General features: G+C 34.3%; 2 protein-coding genes across 3 annotated transcripts; both read left to right on the top strand.

The window, feature by feature from the left end:
* The first annotated feature begins 361 nt into the window (after positions 1–361).
* LOC140750495 (opsin, ultraviolet-sensitive) lies at positions 362–12,389 on the top strand. 2 transcript variants are annotated; one of them, XM_073084073.1, is made up of 3 exons: positions 362–846; positions 9,339–9,469; positions 10,801–12,389. In XM_073084073.1, exons 1-3 carry the CDS (start codon positions 371–373, stop codon positions 11,793–11,795), a joined length of 1,602 nt encoding a protein of 533 aa, XP_072940174.1. In that variant the 5' UTR covers positions 362–370; the 3' UTR covers positions 11,796–12,389. The 2 variants fall into 2 exon arrangements, with proteins under 2 accessions (XP_072940174.1, XP_072940173.1); XM_073084072.1 differs by lacking the exon at positions 362–846 and adding an exon at positions 1,793–2,540.
* A 309-nt stretch (positions 12,390–12,698) lies between these two features.
* Positions 12,699–15,523, top strand: LOC140750497 (methionyl-tRNA formyltransferase, mitochondrial). The gene is made up of 5 exons (XM_073084077.1): positions 12,699–12,892; positions 12,973–13,182; positions 13,641–13,774; positions 14,182–14,349; positions 15,138–15,523. The coding sequence occupies exons 1-5, from the start codon at positions 12,729–12,731 to the stop codon at positions 15,500–15,502; spliced, it is 1,041 nt and encodes a 346-aa protein (XP_072940178.1). The 5' UTR covers positions 12,699–12,728; the 3' UTR covers positions 15,503–15,523.
* Positions 15,524–16,513: the final 990 nt, after the last annotated feature.

Genomic DNA, 16,513 nt, shown 5'->3' with positions numbered 1-16,513 from the left:
TAAATAACAGTTTTAGTGATTTTAAGAAATGCAGTATAATTATGAAGATTGAAATGATCTCCTTAATTCATAAGCTAGTCTTATAGAAACTGTTGAAGATATTTCATAATATTTAGTGCCCAATTGCATAAGTGATTTCCAAGGTCCACCAATCAGCTAGTACAAGACTGAATTAACGATCGATAGTATGGACTTACTTAAAGCGAGCCATTCTAATCCAATTTAAGTATGGCTCCAAAACGGTCCCGTGGGTTCAGCTAGCAAAAATCAATCGTTTTGAAACATTCATGCGAAGAGATCATGCTCGTCTCTCGTAAAACCTTAGTGGATTCCATACGAACAGCACGCGAGGAAAAATAGTTCCATAAACATGAGATTAACTCTGTTACTTGGACTATCATTCGGATTTATCATAATGAGCATGCTATGCAGCCGTGATAATACAAATGGAGTTGCACTGAACCAATTAAATATGTTATGGAGTGATCACAGCGCACCTGCTCTCCGACTGAAAAGAGAAGAAAAGCGAGTTATTGAAAGTACGGCAATAAGCAGCGTCGAATTGGAAATGCAATCGACAGAACCGACGAACATTACCGATTCTAATGATAACAACGTAACGAGAAAGCACGCCTTTCTGGTAGAGAGATTTAAGCAAATGTGGCCCGTAGCCAGATGGCGGGAGATCGGGTTTTTCTCCGACGACTACCTGCATTTGATTAATGAGCACTGGTTACAGTTTCCACCGCCAAACGCTAACGTACAAAAGGTTTTGGGCGGCATTTACGTTTTCTTTTCAACGCTCGGTTGTTGGGGAAATGTAATTGTTCTGCTGATGTATTGCAAGTAAGTCTCTAAGTTCAATATTATTTTTGTTAAAAGGTATAAAATTGACCAAAAATATTTCCTTGTTATTAAGCTATAGTCCACAGCGTTGGATTGGTAGACTTCACTTTTGAGAACTTCTTACAAGAATTCTTAAGCGTGCAGATTTCCTTACTATGTTTTTCTTAACCGTTAAATATTTCTTAACAGTAGGTAATAATTAATTTAAAATAACTATTATGGTACTAATTAGGACTATACATTTGAGTTGTTATGAACTGCTTACAATTTCCTTCTTATTCCATTATTTCCTTCGTAAATGATCAAAATATTGACAGTAAATTTTAAAGGGTCAATTTTTTATTTATTTGTATACATGTATACATTTGTATACATATTTTTTTTATTTGAAAATAGTATTGTTTAAGTATTATACATACCGTCTCCTATCATAATCCACCATGCAGTGTCCTATTCCAGTAAACTGTACCCAAGTACTTATAATTAAATTTATTAAAAATAACTATGGAAAAACTTACACTTTATTCACCTGATATATTCTAATATGAAAAGTAATAAATACAACAGTAGTTATTAAATGCTATGTGTTAAATGAATTGATGTGTGATGAACTAAATCAGTAGATTCGATAGAAAAAAGATGTTCTTTTTAATCTAATAATATACTTTTAATATTTATAATAACCATAAAATCGTTTTCGCTATTGCATTTATTTTAGGATTTGCCCAGTTTTACGATCCACCTAATGCATTCAATTAAAGTTATTGCCCTTATTTACGACGACAAATTTGTGTAAATTTGTGTAATTAAAAGGATTACCTTCCGACGTCAAAGATGCAACACGTGTGCCAAGACTCAGAATAACCCATACGTCGATATATTTTTAAATTACTACTGTTACAAAAAGCGTCTGGATACTCTCCAGAAGATATTATATGAAGCTAAACGCATATACAATAAATGAAGGAAAGCGCTGACTCGTTCCTATTTGTTAATTTGTCGGGGGAATTAAATATATTCCCTGTGTTACTTCACACTACACGTACAAAGAATGTGTTGTGTAGGTCGTAACATCCGGGAGAAACATTTTGTCCCAGAAATCGCTGGGAACGGTTGTGTCCTCCAGCTTTCTCTACTGAACGAGATTACAAAATGTTCCAAATAAACAAGATTGTCTTTATAATATTATCCATAGATACAATACGTTGTGTGAATAACGACAGTGCATACGTGAATAAAACGTTTACCGTTGAAAAATTGAAAGTGAGTGCGATAAATTCATTAGAGTATACGAAACCTTTAAAGTGCAGTGATTTGTTGTGGTGTTGTTTAGATAATTTAAAACAATGGAAAAAACGTAGAAGACTTAACGCGTCGCATGTTAGAGACAAGTCGGGAAAAACACGAAAGAAGAGAAGTTCACAGCTGATTCGGGGAAATACGTCAATTGAAATATTTAAAGATGAACAAAATGATGTCCAAACATTAGTGACTAGATTCAAAGATCTCTGGCCTGTACATTTATGGTACAGATACGGTCTATTTACTGACGAATACTTGTTTTTAATTAATCCGCACTGGTTACAATTCCCGCCCCCGACGCCAGCTTACCATTACACGCTGGGCGGACTGTATATTACGATAGCAATCATCGGATGTGCGGGAAATGCAGTCGTCATAATTTTGTACTTTAGGTAAGAAACCCTTATTTGTACCGTTTCTTTCTCATACCCTTATATCAATAAGATATAGTGTACTTTGTAGCATACTCATACATCTACGACTTATTACGACTGACTGACTTATTGCGAAAAATAAAATAAAGTAAGCCCTTTTTAAGAGGCCGTAACTCAGGCAGCGAGACAAATGATGGAAACAAATTCACATAACACTCGAAACCACTCTGAAAACAATGAATGTTGTGAGTAGGAAAATTATTTTTGAATTGTACAATGTACACAAAGAATCTATACTCATTAGAAATAATATTATGCCTATTTAAGTAAACCGAAACGTCTATTAAATCATTGGTAACACTGAACGTTTCTCTCATAGGAAAATGTATAATCGTAGCAGTGGAATGGTACTTTCAGATTTCTTTAAAGGAAGCTGAAACCCCTACCCCTAAAAATACATAAAGAACATAAATCAAACATAATACAATGTTTATTCTTTAATTGACATATTTCGAAATATACTAAATAAGGCTAAAGTATAACATGAATGAAGTGTGTGAATTAGTTAAGTCGTTAGTAATAAAATGATTGTAAATTATATATTTATGTTTTAATAATTCAGTGAAACGTTTTAAGAGTCCGCACCCATAAGTTAAAAACGGAACCTACTAAGCTTCCGCCTATCCTCTGTCACAAGTTTCTATTTCCTGAGCCGTAATAGACAGATACACTTGAAATCTCTATAGTGTATTACTACGGCCATGTTGAAAACACAAATATATAAAAAACAAAAATAAAAGAATTAAGGTGGAATAGAACCGTTCGATCGAGGTTGACTCGCAAATAGCGAATTATTAAATACATTATATAAATAATTTATATAACAGTAGATACGTATAACAGGAACCTTCTGTTATTTAAGGAAAATTTTCGTCTTTTCATTTGTTTATTGCTTTTCGTTTATAAGTCTTTCGTGATCTCCTAATCTACAGCAATTCCGGACAATTATTATTTTCGGGGAATAAATTGGGTTTCAATTGACTTTTCAAGGTTCTTAGATGTTTTGCACGCATTTACATTTCAGTCAACCTCCGTGTAAACAAAGTATTCTATCTATTAATATGTACTTATTAAATGTTACGATAAGTTATTCGTTGGTACGCATCTAACTCGACAAAGATAAATCTACCTTCACGAGATCCACATGTGAGATTGATGAACAGGAAATGAGATTAAAATTAAGTATATCGGAGATTCCTTAAATGATCCAATTTATCTCTCGGAAACCGCGAGGCATAAATAGTCGTAAAGTTAAGATGTTTCACCTAATTGAGTTTCAGCTTAAGTAAAATAAAGATTCATTTATACAGTTACTGTTTGGGCCGCAAGCCTCTTAGCAAATTTCAAGTACCTATTTAGTCCTTCGCTACATTAATCTAAATATCGAATATTTTGATAAAATATTTTTTTCTATTGTTTCTTATTAAAAAAAAACCTTTCAATGCATACCTGTGTGTAACACATAGAATTTTACATTTCACTTACAACCGAATTATTTAATTGTAATTTAATATTGTAGAATACCTAGATAATATTTTGGTTTTTTTTTAATTTTGAAGTCATTGCCATGTTGTATTACTTTGAAAATAGAGTTACAGGAACATTTCATATATACGAGTAAATATTAAATTCATTTGAGAATGTCCTGTATTTTTATACGTTTTTTAGTTTTTATAATGTGATGATTTTAAAACGAACTCTTTATGAATGTTTGTTACTTCACTTGAATAAAAAAACACCGTTGAGATTTCTATCAATATCGTTTTATGATCGCATAATTCCACTCATCCAACTTTTCCAATTAAAACGTCACTGACTCTCAAATCTTTTTATTCAAGATAATGCTTGTCCTTCTACTTTGCTAAGATTCATTCAGGAATTAATTTAGTTTTAATTTTTAATTGTAGGTATATGATTCAACAGCTAAGTTAATATTTTTTAATTAAAGAAGGAGCAGCGCAATTTGCATTCAAATTCAAATCTCATTCATTTAGAACTTAAATTATATAGAACTCTTTTTGAAAGTGAAACATTAATATTTTAAAATGGCTATTAACACAAATGGATATCAGTTCTTCTACAACATAACCATAAGGATTCCTACCTGAGTCCGATCCAATGCGTAACTAGTTATGAACCTTACGTTTTGCTTCCATGCATTCCACGAGACGAAAGGAGGTTATTACAGCTCATAGGCATTCCAACCTAAAATAGTACCTATTACCGTTCTCTGACGATGATCACATATGTATTTCTACTCCTGAAGAGTAAGAGAGCTACGTTTTATTACCAACGTATAAAAGTTATGCAGATGTAATTTTTTTTAATTTGCACTGTTGCAAGACTTCATGTTTTATACTAAAGCAAAAACCACAAGGGAAACAAGTTGGGAAAGAAACTACTATAGGTACACGCGATAATTGGTAGAGAACTCGTGTATGGCTGTTTCGACATATTATGCAATCTTAACAAAGTTATATAATAATCCTTCATAAAAACAACAGAAGAACAAGAACAACAACAAATACCTTGTATAATGTGCCTTTTCACAAATATTGTGTGTGTATTTAATTAACCTGTAGAATAAATGAATCTACAATTGATTTTTACCTCAATATCATGCGGATCTATAGTTACGACCGCTATAACAACGTCGTGTAACATATAGATAGGTCATAGGAGAGTAATATTGTTCCACACAGAAGCATGATACAACATATTGGAGATATCAAAACAAGTCTGAGGGTTTTCTTGTCACGCGGATTTGTATTCGCCTCTCGCATGCGTTATTTAACTCGATTCATTCTCTACATGTGACATGACAGGAAAATAATATATTCTTCGAAACGATTGGATGTGGATGGCATGCTTAGACATCAATTAAAATATGACGAATCTTTTATAATTTTATTGTAATATGACTAAGTAACTTCTTAATTACCATATCGGTCTTATACAGGGAGATCCTGGTTTGATCCCCAACCATAAAGAGTAAACATTATTTCTTGATTTCTGTTATGGGTTTCAACATTTATTTGTACCATTTATTTAACATGTGTTTGTACTACGATACAAAGTCTAAGTAATATCTATAAGTATACTAGCTCACCCGACAAATGTAGTGTTGCCATATAAACAAAAATATGTTAAGGGTGAACAACCCTCACTTAGGGGTATGAAAAATAGATAATAGCCGATTCTCAGATTTACTGAATATGCATATAAAATTTGGTGAAAATCGGTAAAGCCGTTTCGGAGGAGTGCGGTAACTAACACTGTGACACGAGATTTTTATATATAAGATATTATGTTACAGTTAAAACCCGTTTTTACATAGATACATTTACGTAAGTGGCAACTATCCAATCAATCCAACGTCGGTCGGCCACTACCCCCCAAAACTGAGTTGGAACGCCTCGGAAAAGTATGTCTTCCTTACTGTTATGATGTAGAAATAGGTGTGGCGGTGGTGCCGCCGGAGTTGAACCACCACAAAGGGTTCTACCATCTCCAAAACCAGCTGTTGTTAAAACTAGAAATACCTAGTCAAAACTAGAATTTACGACTGATATACTACCTCTAAAGGCACATTTCAGAGAACATCGAAGTTTGGTTAGGTTAGGTTGGAACATATAAGACAATATAAAACCAAGCGAGTAAAGCGCGGTAGCGCCCTGCCAGCGGGTGGGTCCAATTCGTATAATTTCAGACCTAACTTTTATCCATGATCACTTTAGTACAATCGATAAGCTTTACGTGACTCGCTTAGGAAAATCTAGTTCTACCTGGCAATGTTTTACCTGACATTAAATTTTGTGTATTAGTTAATTTTAGTTTTAACGACCCTCACAGTTTTTAAAGGCACTAAATATTAACTAGTTCTAACTAGGGAAAACGCGTTCTAACTTGAAACGGGTTTTAACTGTAACATATATAAGGCATTATTTTTCAGCAGGCACGTAGCCGCGGTAGTTTGTCTATAACACGATGATAAGTAACCATTATTTAATGTTAAATTTAATAAATTCAATAAACATCCTAATAAGCATATAAATGAGCCAATAGTCAAACATTCCGTGTATTTCGTGATAAAATTCTTTCGTTTATGGCAAATCGAATTGGTCTTCATTTACACAAGTGGGTTGCTGATACAATAACATTTTTTAAAATGAAAATATAACTCGTAGTAACAGCACATATTCTAGAATGTTTCCTGGAAAATATGTCTTATTTTTATATTTTTTGGTTTTTTCTCTTCTTGTTCAACGAGTTAAAATGGTCGATGTCTCTGTATTATCTGAGTCTAAGGAAGTAGAAGGTTTTCAAGGTGACAGTGATGATAAACTGGAAGAATTTGATGAGAACGTTAATAAAGTAATCAGTAAGTAACTAAAATTATATTGTTGTAATTATAAAACTACTCGTACCTATTAAGGAGGACCTACGTGGCATACAGGTTCGATACCTGGCTGAGACAACTATTTGCCCCCATATAACAGTAGAGCGTATTTGATCAAATGTAATTATTACGAAGAACTATTAAAAGTTCGGAGATATGTACCTCTGTAATATTAAACCCAGGAAAAGAAAGAATAATTGAGAACTGAATATTACCGCTTATCCCCATGTGTTGACAATGTCGTAGCATATGGCGTTGAGGGTACGAAGTCCTGTCCTCATTGGACGCAAAACTAATTACTCATCATCATTAATTTAGATTTCTATTCTAAGTGTTGACATTTTTAGGTTATTGTAAATATGTATTTTTTTATTTATTAGGCTTCTAATTTGTCGCAATATAACCGGAACTCCATAATGTAACCGAAACTGATATTTTAGTAGGTATAGACTAGTATAGTATGAACCCGTGGACGCTAGATCTACGTCATTTTTATATAAATGCTGAAAGTTTCTATGCGCACTATCCCCAGAGACCTTTTATATAATAACATAGGTCAGGCATTCTTGATTTCTGAGGTTATAAGATCAATGATCATTAATAACTTTTTTTGTTTTAGAATTGAAAGTGGACAACGAACAAGATTTGTTCGATTGTTCAGATACGCCGTTGAGACATTGTACACTACGTTCAAAAAAGAACAACGGAAAACTTTTATTTTTCCGCAAAGAATTTGACGATTTGTCCATACCTGATGCTCCACCTCCTGGGTATAAAATCCACGTTCAAGACATAGACACACATATAAGAGGAAAATTGGATGATTGGTTCGCAAAGTTACAGAAAGAAATCAGTGCAAGTTAATTCAAGAATAGTATCTTGTAAGATTTATCTATGCAAGATTAGTATGTTTATACTGGGAATGAAGCAATAAATAATAAATTATACGTAATAGAATAATCTTTATTTACATCCTAATACCTGTGTTTTTTCAGGGAAGACGGCGACTGTTGTACACATTGTATTGATTTATGGATCAATTCTTGTTTATTTGTTCGAATGATAAATTACTTGCCATTCCTTACGTGTTAACGGCTCAGGTGGTTTAATTTGTAGATTCCTTTTCAAATACAAAGCTTAAGTATACCATTTTATGTCTGTTAATAATGATAGACGGTAGTATTATTATTATTTCTCTGGATTGATTTACATGCAATATGTAATTGTATTTGATTATAAGCATCTCCCGCAACCATAGATATTTTCGATACCTAATATTTAAAATATTTTTGCCCAAGTTAGAAAAATACCACATTGGCCCCCAAAATACGATTGCTATTTAATTTTATTATTATACTTTTGACTTACCATTTACGACTTAAAATGTTAACCCTAGCATAAATGATTGTACCACGCCTGAAGTAATAACGTAAAATATTAATCAGCACGTGTCCTAACAATCTGCATTATCTACATCAGTAATGCCCGTCCCTTGAAGTTGTACCCGAAATTATAAAGACAAGACCGTACCGTAATTGGTTTTATTAGACTCACAAACTTGAATGAGCTCATATCTACATATTGCATATGTATTGTTCCCTTGAAAATGGTTATGAGATGAATAACTATTTCATTTAGTGTAATTATATAATGAACGTTTTAGGCAACCAGAATAATTACTGTAGCGAAGCGAAATATTCTAAGTATAGGGTTCTGTAGGCTAATGTGGCAGAGCTCTTAGTCTACTGTCGTCAAGACCTAATGCGAACTGGCATTATATTATCTGAATTGTTCTAGGTAGGTATATTATATACTATGTGTACAAGGCTAACTTATAATATAATGTTCCAACATATTATTCAGAAGTAGTAAAACTCTGTTTGACCTCAGGTAGAGTTCCTCTCCTCTTTTGTACTGGTTAAGAGATGTGTTATGACCACTTAATATCAGAGAGGTCGCCAGGTCGAGGATCGTCAGATAGGTAGCTCGTTTACTTTTTCATCATATTTTATATGTCATAAACTGCAAATAAGTAAGGTCTTATTTTACGGAGAATACATTTGAATGGTCCCTTGTGAACTATTTATCCGTTATTATAGCCCATTTTTTCCGTGGTTCCAGTAGGTTCTTCAGGGGTAGCGAAGCATCGATAGCCTATCTCTGATCTAGGACTGTAATCCAATCAGTATCGGCAGAGGCTATCTGGAGGCTACTGTCAGGAGGCTACTATCCCTTTAATTTAGGATGGAACCCACGGCGAATCATACCAGACCTTTCATGGCGATCTTTGGGACACGTATTCATGTCGATTCGTTAAGTAAAAGTAAACATTAATTATGCATGTTTGTATTTTCCAGGTGTCGTTCACTCCGCACTCCGGGAAATATTCTCGTCGCCAATCTCGCCCTGAGCGATCTACTAATGTTAGCGAAAACACCTGTTTTTGTTTTCAATTCCTTCAACCTTGGACCAGCATTGGGAAAGACGGGTGTGTATATATTTATCTATTTTCATGAAACAATACGAATCGAGCCCTATTGATACATTGAAGCAGGGAATAACATAAATACTTTTTTATAATATAGGAGTAATAGATGAGCATTCCACCTGATGGTAAGTGGCTACTGCCGCCCATGGACATCTGTAAACAACCCCAGATTTGATTAGATATTCCTACTTGAGGTCGGCCACAGGTGCGCCGCTATCCCTGAGGACTGAACTGGAACGACTCGGAACAGTATGTCTCCCTTCAAACCAAAACAGAGCAGCGCTTAACACTGTTGTTATTAGGCAGAAATAGGTGTGGCGGTGGCGCCGGTGGAGTCGAACCAACTTTAAATTGATGCACTTTCTAATGGAACAGGAGCAGCGAAATGTAATTGGTTATCTAATAACAGCTCCAAGTAACTACGAAATATACGAGATGGCCACATACGGCACCTAAGTCCATACACTCAACATAAAACATTAACCTGAGAGTCTCAGACATGTTCGATTTCCTATTTGAAATGGGCCGCAGATTCGTTGCTATTCCTGATGAGGAATTCTGTATGTCTCTCTCCAGTCCTTAACAAAGCTATTTAACTAGTCAGTACTGAGTGGGGCGGTGGTGCCACCCTGCCTATTTTTGATCAGGGAGTATTAGAGGACAATACTCTATTGTAATAATGAAAATGTACAGTGTACATGTTGTATTTAAAGTAATCGTAATCGAAAACAAATTATGTGTAGCTGTATTACCAAAGTAAATTACCGGTTTTGACAAATTACACAAAGGCTTGGTCCCAATTTTAAAACCGTAAAGCTACCGTTAATAAATATCGGTAGAAGGGAAATGTCTCATTCTTCTCCTATTCGCAGTATTATTGTAAGAAGGGACAAAATATTCATGGGAACATTGCTATTGGGCGTTTATGAATAAATTGGGAGTGTCCTTAAGGGAATATTATTTAAAACAGCTCTTTAATAGATTCTATTCAACTGATATTTACATTCAACATGAAAGAATACTTATGTAGAATGAATACCGCTTTTAATTCGAACTTTAGTCGATTTTTTTCAGAAATGAGTATCTCTAGCAGAAAATAAAATACAAATCGATTATTTATTGCTCATAGCACTAAATGCGTCATGTGAAACTATATCTTTGATTTTTAATAGTACCTACTCAGTAGGTACAGGTATTTAGATAAAAAATATAAGATAACCTATGCAATAAAATTAACCGTTCACAAACGTGTAGCGTGTCCTCCAATACTTAATGTTAGCTTAATAACTTCTTGCTTAGAAAAAAACTGAACATTAAGTATTTTCTTACAGGTTGCGTTTTGTATGGATTTGTTGGTGGATTAACTGGAACCACATCTATAGCTACCTTATCTGCTATAGCTTTAGACCGTTACTGGGCAGTGGTCAGGCCGCTGGAGCCTCTGAGGGCACTCACAGCGATACGAGCACGCCTACTGGCCGTTGGTTCCTGGCTCTACGCCGGCATCTTCGCTCTCATCCCGGCTTTAGACATCGGATACGGGAATTACGTCCCTGAAGGTTTTCTCACAAGCTGCAGCTTCGACTACCTCACCGAAGAAATGCCACCTCGTTATTTCATTTTTGTCTTTTTCTGTGCCGCCTGGGTTGCACCCCTTTGTACTATATCCTTTTGCTATTGCAACATTCTACGCATAGTAGTTTGCGGAAGAAATATCTTAACGAAGAATGAGGAGGACAAAATGTCTTCGAGGCACGTGAAGGAGCAAGCGAAACATAAGGCTGAAGTGAAACTAGCCGGTTTAGTTATAGTAGTGATTGCTTTGTTTTTTATATCCTGGACTCCCTATGCAATTGTATCATTGTTAGGCATATTTGGCAAGAAATCGCTGATAACTCCTGTCACTTCTATGATCCCTGCATTATTTTGCAAGACAGCCGCCTGTATTAATCCTTTTATTTATATAATAACTCATCCGAAATTTCGAAAGGAGTTACAAAAGCTACTGTTTAGAGATAAAGCGAAACGAATGAATAGCACATTTAGGACTACGGCATATAGGGAATCTAAAAAGATGCACAGACCTAGCAAAGACATGAGCGACACTGACGTGGAAGTTATTGAGATGAAGGATATACCATATCAAGGTCGTGATTGCGATAGAAAAAATAGCACTAAAATAGAAACGATTTCTTCGAGACTTTCAGGCCGCGACGGTTCGCAAAAGAGTATAAGCATGAAAAGTTTCGAAGAGAACGTAGTGACTCCACCATCTTGGTACGCAAAGCCACAATTTGCAAAAAAGAAAAGTTTTAATCGACATTGAATTAACGAAGAACTTTTATTTAATAGCAAAATTACATATAATTGAATTTGTCAATGAATAATATTTTTTTCTTATTGAAATATTATTTATTTTTCTGCATCTGTTTGTATCACTTGCATTATCAATTATGTAAGATAAGTAATTACACTTCTTTGTTTAAAGTATTAGATTACGTGTTAATCAATGATATATTATAGTTATTATATCAATGGTGTTAATGTTTTTGAATTTTGCTAATATCGATAGTCTGTTTTATTAGTGCATGAATATTACCTACTAAGTGTTTGCACTACATTATTATGCGTAGTGGCGTAACTATACTGTATGAGACCTGTGACAAATTCATTACATGGGGCCCTAAGAAATTTTCACGAATCCGTACTTTACTGATTTGATCCTGGCGAATATTTTTTTCATGCACATACCTACCTACCTACAAATATTTCAAGAAAATTTATTTTTCGCTGATTTATACACATATTTTTGGTCTCTGGTCTCGGGTCAAGGGTCCCGTCAGGATAGGGTCCCGTGACATTTTGCCAGTCCTCCCTTATAGTTCGCCGCTGATTATGCGTAATTTAACTATCGTTGCACTTTAAGAAACATAATGTTCTTCTATAATGTGAAAATAAAATTATTCACATGATCTATTTGTTTGATTTTAGCTTTACTAAATGAATGCTAGAAATTATAAGTAAACAGATATTTTATATATTATTCTTCACGTGGTATATTACTTAACTTAAGAAAAAAATATGATTTTTTATAAAGAAAAACCAAGAAATCTGTTTTGTCGACCGTGTGACCTATATTGTTGTGACTTGTCTATGATTGGTTAATATTTTCGTAGGTTGGCAGCACTCAGAAAACATCACTTTGACATCTTTGATATCGATACTTTTATTTTGAATTTGTCATTTAGTCAAATTAATAATGACATTTGTAATACATAACCTGAAATATACGGCTAAAAAAATTAATTTGTTGAATAAAAATTACTTCCATTTGAAGTGGTTGACGTCCAGATCTTACAATGTCCTCTTCTTTGGTTCTGACAACATAGCTCTTAAGAGCTTTCAGAAAGTTAATGAATTTAGGTAAGTTCGCATCAGTGAAGTGTACATCACTGCCTTGAATTTTTAAACTTATGCAAAAGCTTATATCAATCTACTTACAGGAAAAAAGAGAAAATAATAAAACGGCTAGATCTTGTAGTAACAGTAAATGCTCTTAAAAAGGGGTCTGAAATAGAAAAATACGCACAGGAAGAGAAGATTAGAACAGTACCATGGCCTCTCGTGAACGTAAACAAAGGAGAGTACGACTTAGGTTTAATCGTTGCATTTGGACATCTGATCAAAGATGATGTGCTTGAAAAATTTCCTTTGTAAGTACACATTTCTATATATCTATATTTATTTAAGAACTTACTGAATATGTATACTGTATTTTAGTTCGATTTTGTTAGACATTTTAGCGTTGTTTGTGTTGCTAGTGATTGAATATGTATGTAAACAAGTATCCGGTCTAACTCATAATATATTTGTAACCAACTCTATATAAGAACACCATAGAACAAGGGTATTAACTGAAATCAATCACAGATAGGTACATTATCACTTCTGAGAACTAATTGGTTTTACTGTAATGCGAAGTGCATTCATGATCGAAATATGTGTAACAGTGGTACATCCCTAGTGTAATTATACTGGTGCTACTTCCTTTCAAATGTAATGTGCATTTACATTAGCTACTATAACTTATAAATTTTTCATGCTATATTTTCGTATTATTTTATTATTCATATCATTTTTTATAAAATAATTCAAATTTCTTGTATTTCAGAGGGATGGTAAATGTTCATCCCAGTTTGTTGCCCCGATGGCGCGGTGCTGCTCCTATCATCCACACCCTGTTGCACGGAGACAAAGTCACAGGAGTCTCACTTATGAAGATCAAAGCCAATGTATTTGATGTAGGTGTGTATTTTTATTCAAGTGAACTATGGCTCAATATCATAAGATTGCCTAATCACTTGCTCAATTAAAATCTACAAGCCATGATACAAAGTTAAGTAACGTCAGGTGCAGTCAAAAGAATGATGGGTGAACATCAGTGGAAAAAATTACATGTGCAGTTCATACCTCAAAGTGAACATTAAACTAGTTTTGCATAGAAAACATGTCATAATCAAACACAAGAGGGTAGTAGTTCATATATTGCTAATCATCTTGGTGATTTGGTGTTTTCCTTATAAAATAGCTCTGTCATACATGTTTTAGTATAAAGGTTGCTGTAAATTTGCTACCACCCACATTTAAATAAAACTCTAAGGATCACCATCACATCTGTAAGAACTACTTAATTAAAAATTTATAACTTTCAGGAGAAATAATAGAACAAAGGAAAGTGGCTGTTCCCAAAGATATCAAATTGCCTGAACTGACAGACCAGTTATCGGAGATTGGTGCAGACATGCTTGTAAATTGCCTGAGATCACTGCCTACTAGCTTAGAGAAAGCACTGCCTCAGCGCAATGAGGGAGTCACATATGGTAATAAGCTTTTGATGTATTAAAATTAACAATGTTTGTAGTTATACTATACAACTGTATGTGCAATTGTATGTCACAAGATGCTTGTACAAAATTAATACATTAATATCTATTTGGTCATATGAGATCACTGTTACCTATGGAGCCACTATTCAACTGAGGATGTACCACCGCTACACTTACTTTTGGTTGAAGGGTGTGGGCGCCAGCTGACTTTTTTTTTACAATATAGGAGTAGCAGACGAGCATACAGTCCACCTGATAGTAAGTGGTTACTGCCTCCCATGGACATGTGTAATCAACCCCAGATAGGATTAGGTATTCCTACCTGAGGTCAGCCACAGATGCGCCGCTACCCCTGAAGACTAAGCTGGAACGCTTCGGAAAAGTATGTCTCCCTTACCACGCCCTTCAAACCGGAACACAGCAACGCTTTAACACTGTTGTTATGAGGCAGAAATAGGTGTGGCGGTGGTGCTTCCGGAGTTAAATCTTGAAATCTTGTGTCTAAGTCGATCATTTTAGTCCACAGGAGTCGTTATGTATCTCTGGTCGGCCTCAGGTAGAATTCCTGTTCTAAATGGAGTTGGTATCAAATGTCTTTAATTGGCAGTGACCACTTAACATTAGGTGAACTGCATGCTCACTTGTCAGTTAAATTTTATACAAACATCTACTTTTAAGAATATCCAAAAAATGTGTAGTCTGAATGATAATTTTTATTTAATTGTCCCTAACTCTTATTATGTTTATTGCAATGAATATTAATAACAGAATTTATTTTTCAGCAAAAAAAATTAACAAAAATATAAGTAGAGTAAGCTGGTCAGATATGAGCGCTAAGGAGGTATATAACTTGTATCGTGCAATATACGGGATATATCCACTCACAACGACATTTAGAGATAAGCCAATGAAGTTATTCAATGCTTTTCTACAAGACATGGAAGAAATGGCCCAATACCATGTACCAAAAGGTACACTCGAATACTGCGACAAAAATAATGCTCTAAGAGTAGTATGTAAAGACAGAAGGTATATTTATTTTAAATCTCTAAGAATTTTAGGCAAAAAGGAGATATCCGCTATAGACTTTTATAATGGTTATATTAAAAATGTGCCCATAGACAAAAGAAAATATGTAGTTTGTTGAAATAATAAATCTATAAAAATATTGACTTTTATTTACATTTCTAACCTTATGAAAATCCTCCCAAGGATTTGATGTCTTTCCATACACATAAAAGTAAACACATTCTTGACATTTATAGACATAAAAAATACCCAGGTCATATTTTTGTTAGTTAGCAATGATTTTATTAATAACTAGTGGTGCCCGCGGCTTCGCCCGCATTTTAAAGATATAATATGACATACATAAAACAGAAAATTCGTACTTTCATTGGAATGACAATGGTGCCATCTGTCGAAATTTAGTCTTACCACCTCCCAAGCCTTCGTGGGCTCTTGGACAACAACTCTGCAAAAGATCATCACTTGATCAAATGCATAGCTTCCGATTCTATAAAATGTATATAGACAAATATTCATATTTATATAAATAGATAGATGATCAACTAATGGATAAGTAAAGTGACTGTAGGTAAAATCGAAAATCGAATTTCAATTTTCTGTGTTGAAAGATCGATTCACTGAATCGATCCATTACTGGAGTCCGTTCTGGTGGGATTTCCGAGATAAAAACTATCCTATGTCCTTTCTCGGGTCTCAGACTGTCTTTGTACAAAATTCCATTCAAATCGGTTCAGTGGTGTAGACGTGAAGAAGAGACAGACAGAGTTAATTCCACATTTATAATATTAGTAAGGATTAGTAAGGAAGTAAGGATTTGCTGACGGATACATAATTTCAGTGCTTGTTTGATCCTGATAACCTTTTTTTTCGCTATCCTCGAAAAAATATCGAAGATAGAACGATTCTTAGGGCCTCGATTTTTTGTGAATCGATTTATTGCACTTCGATTTTAATCGATTCAAACATCGATCTTTTCCGGTAAGAATTGCCACCCCTATTATAATCCCAATAAATCTATATAAACAAATATAATGTTGCAACCGTCTCCGATTGCAAGAACTCATTAAACTCATGGTTATTTAGAGTATGCCAAAAGACCCACAAACGTAGGTAGAATCCATTACCGGAG

This window comes from Epargyreus clarus, unplaced genomic scaffold (genome assembly GCF_041222505.1).
Source record: "Epargyreus clarus isolate Ecla_fem2 unplaced genomic scaffold, WU_Ecla_fem_2.2 ptg000019l, whole genome shotgun sequence".
Classification (NCBI taxonomy): Eukaryota; Metazoa; Arthropoda; class Insecta; order Lepidoptera; family Hesperiidae; genus Epargyreus; species Epargyreus clarus.
Note: the sequence above shows the minus strand (reverse complement) of the source record. Positions and strands in the feature narration are given on the sequence as shown.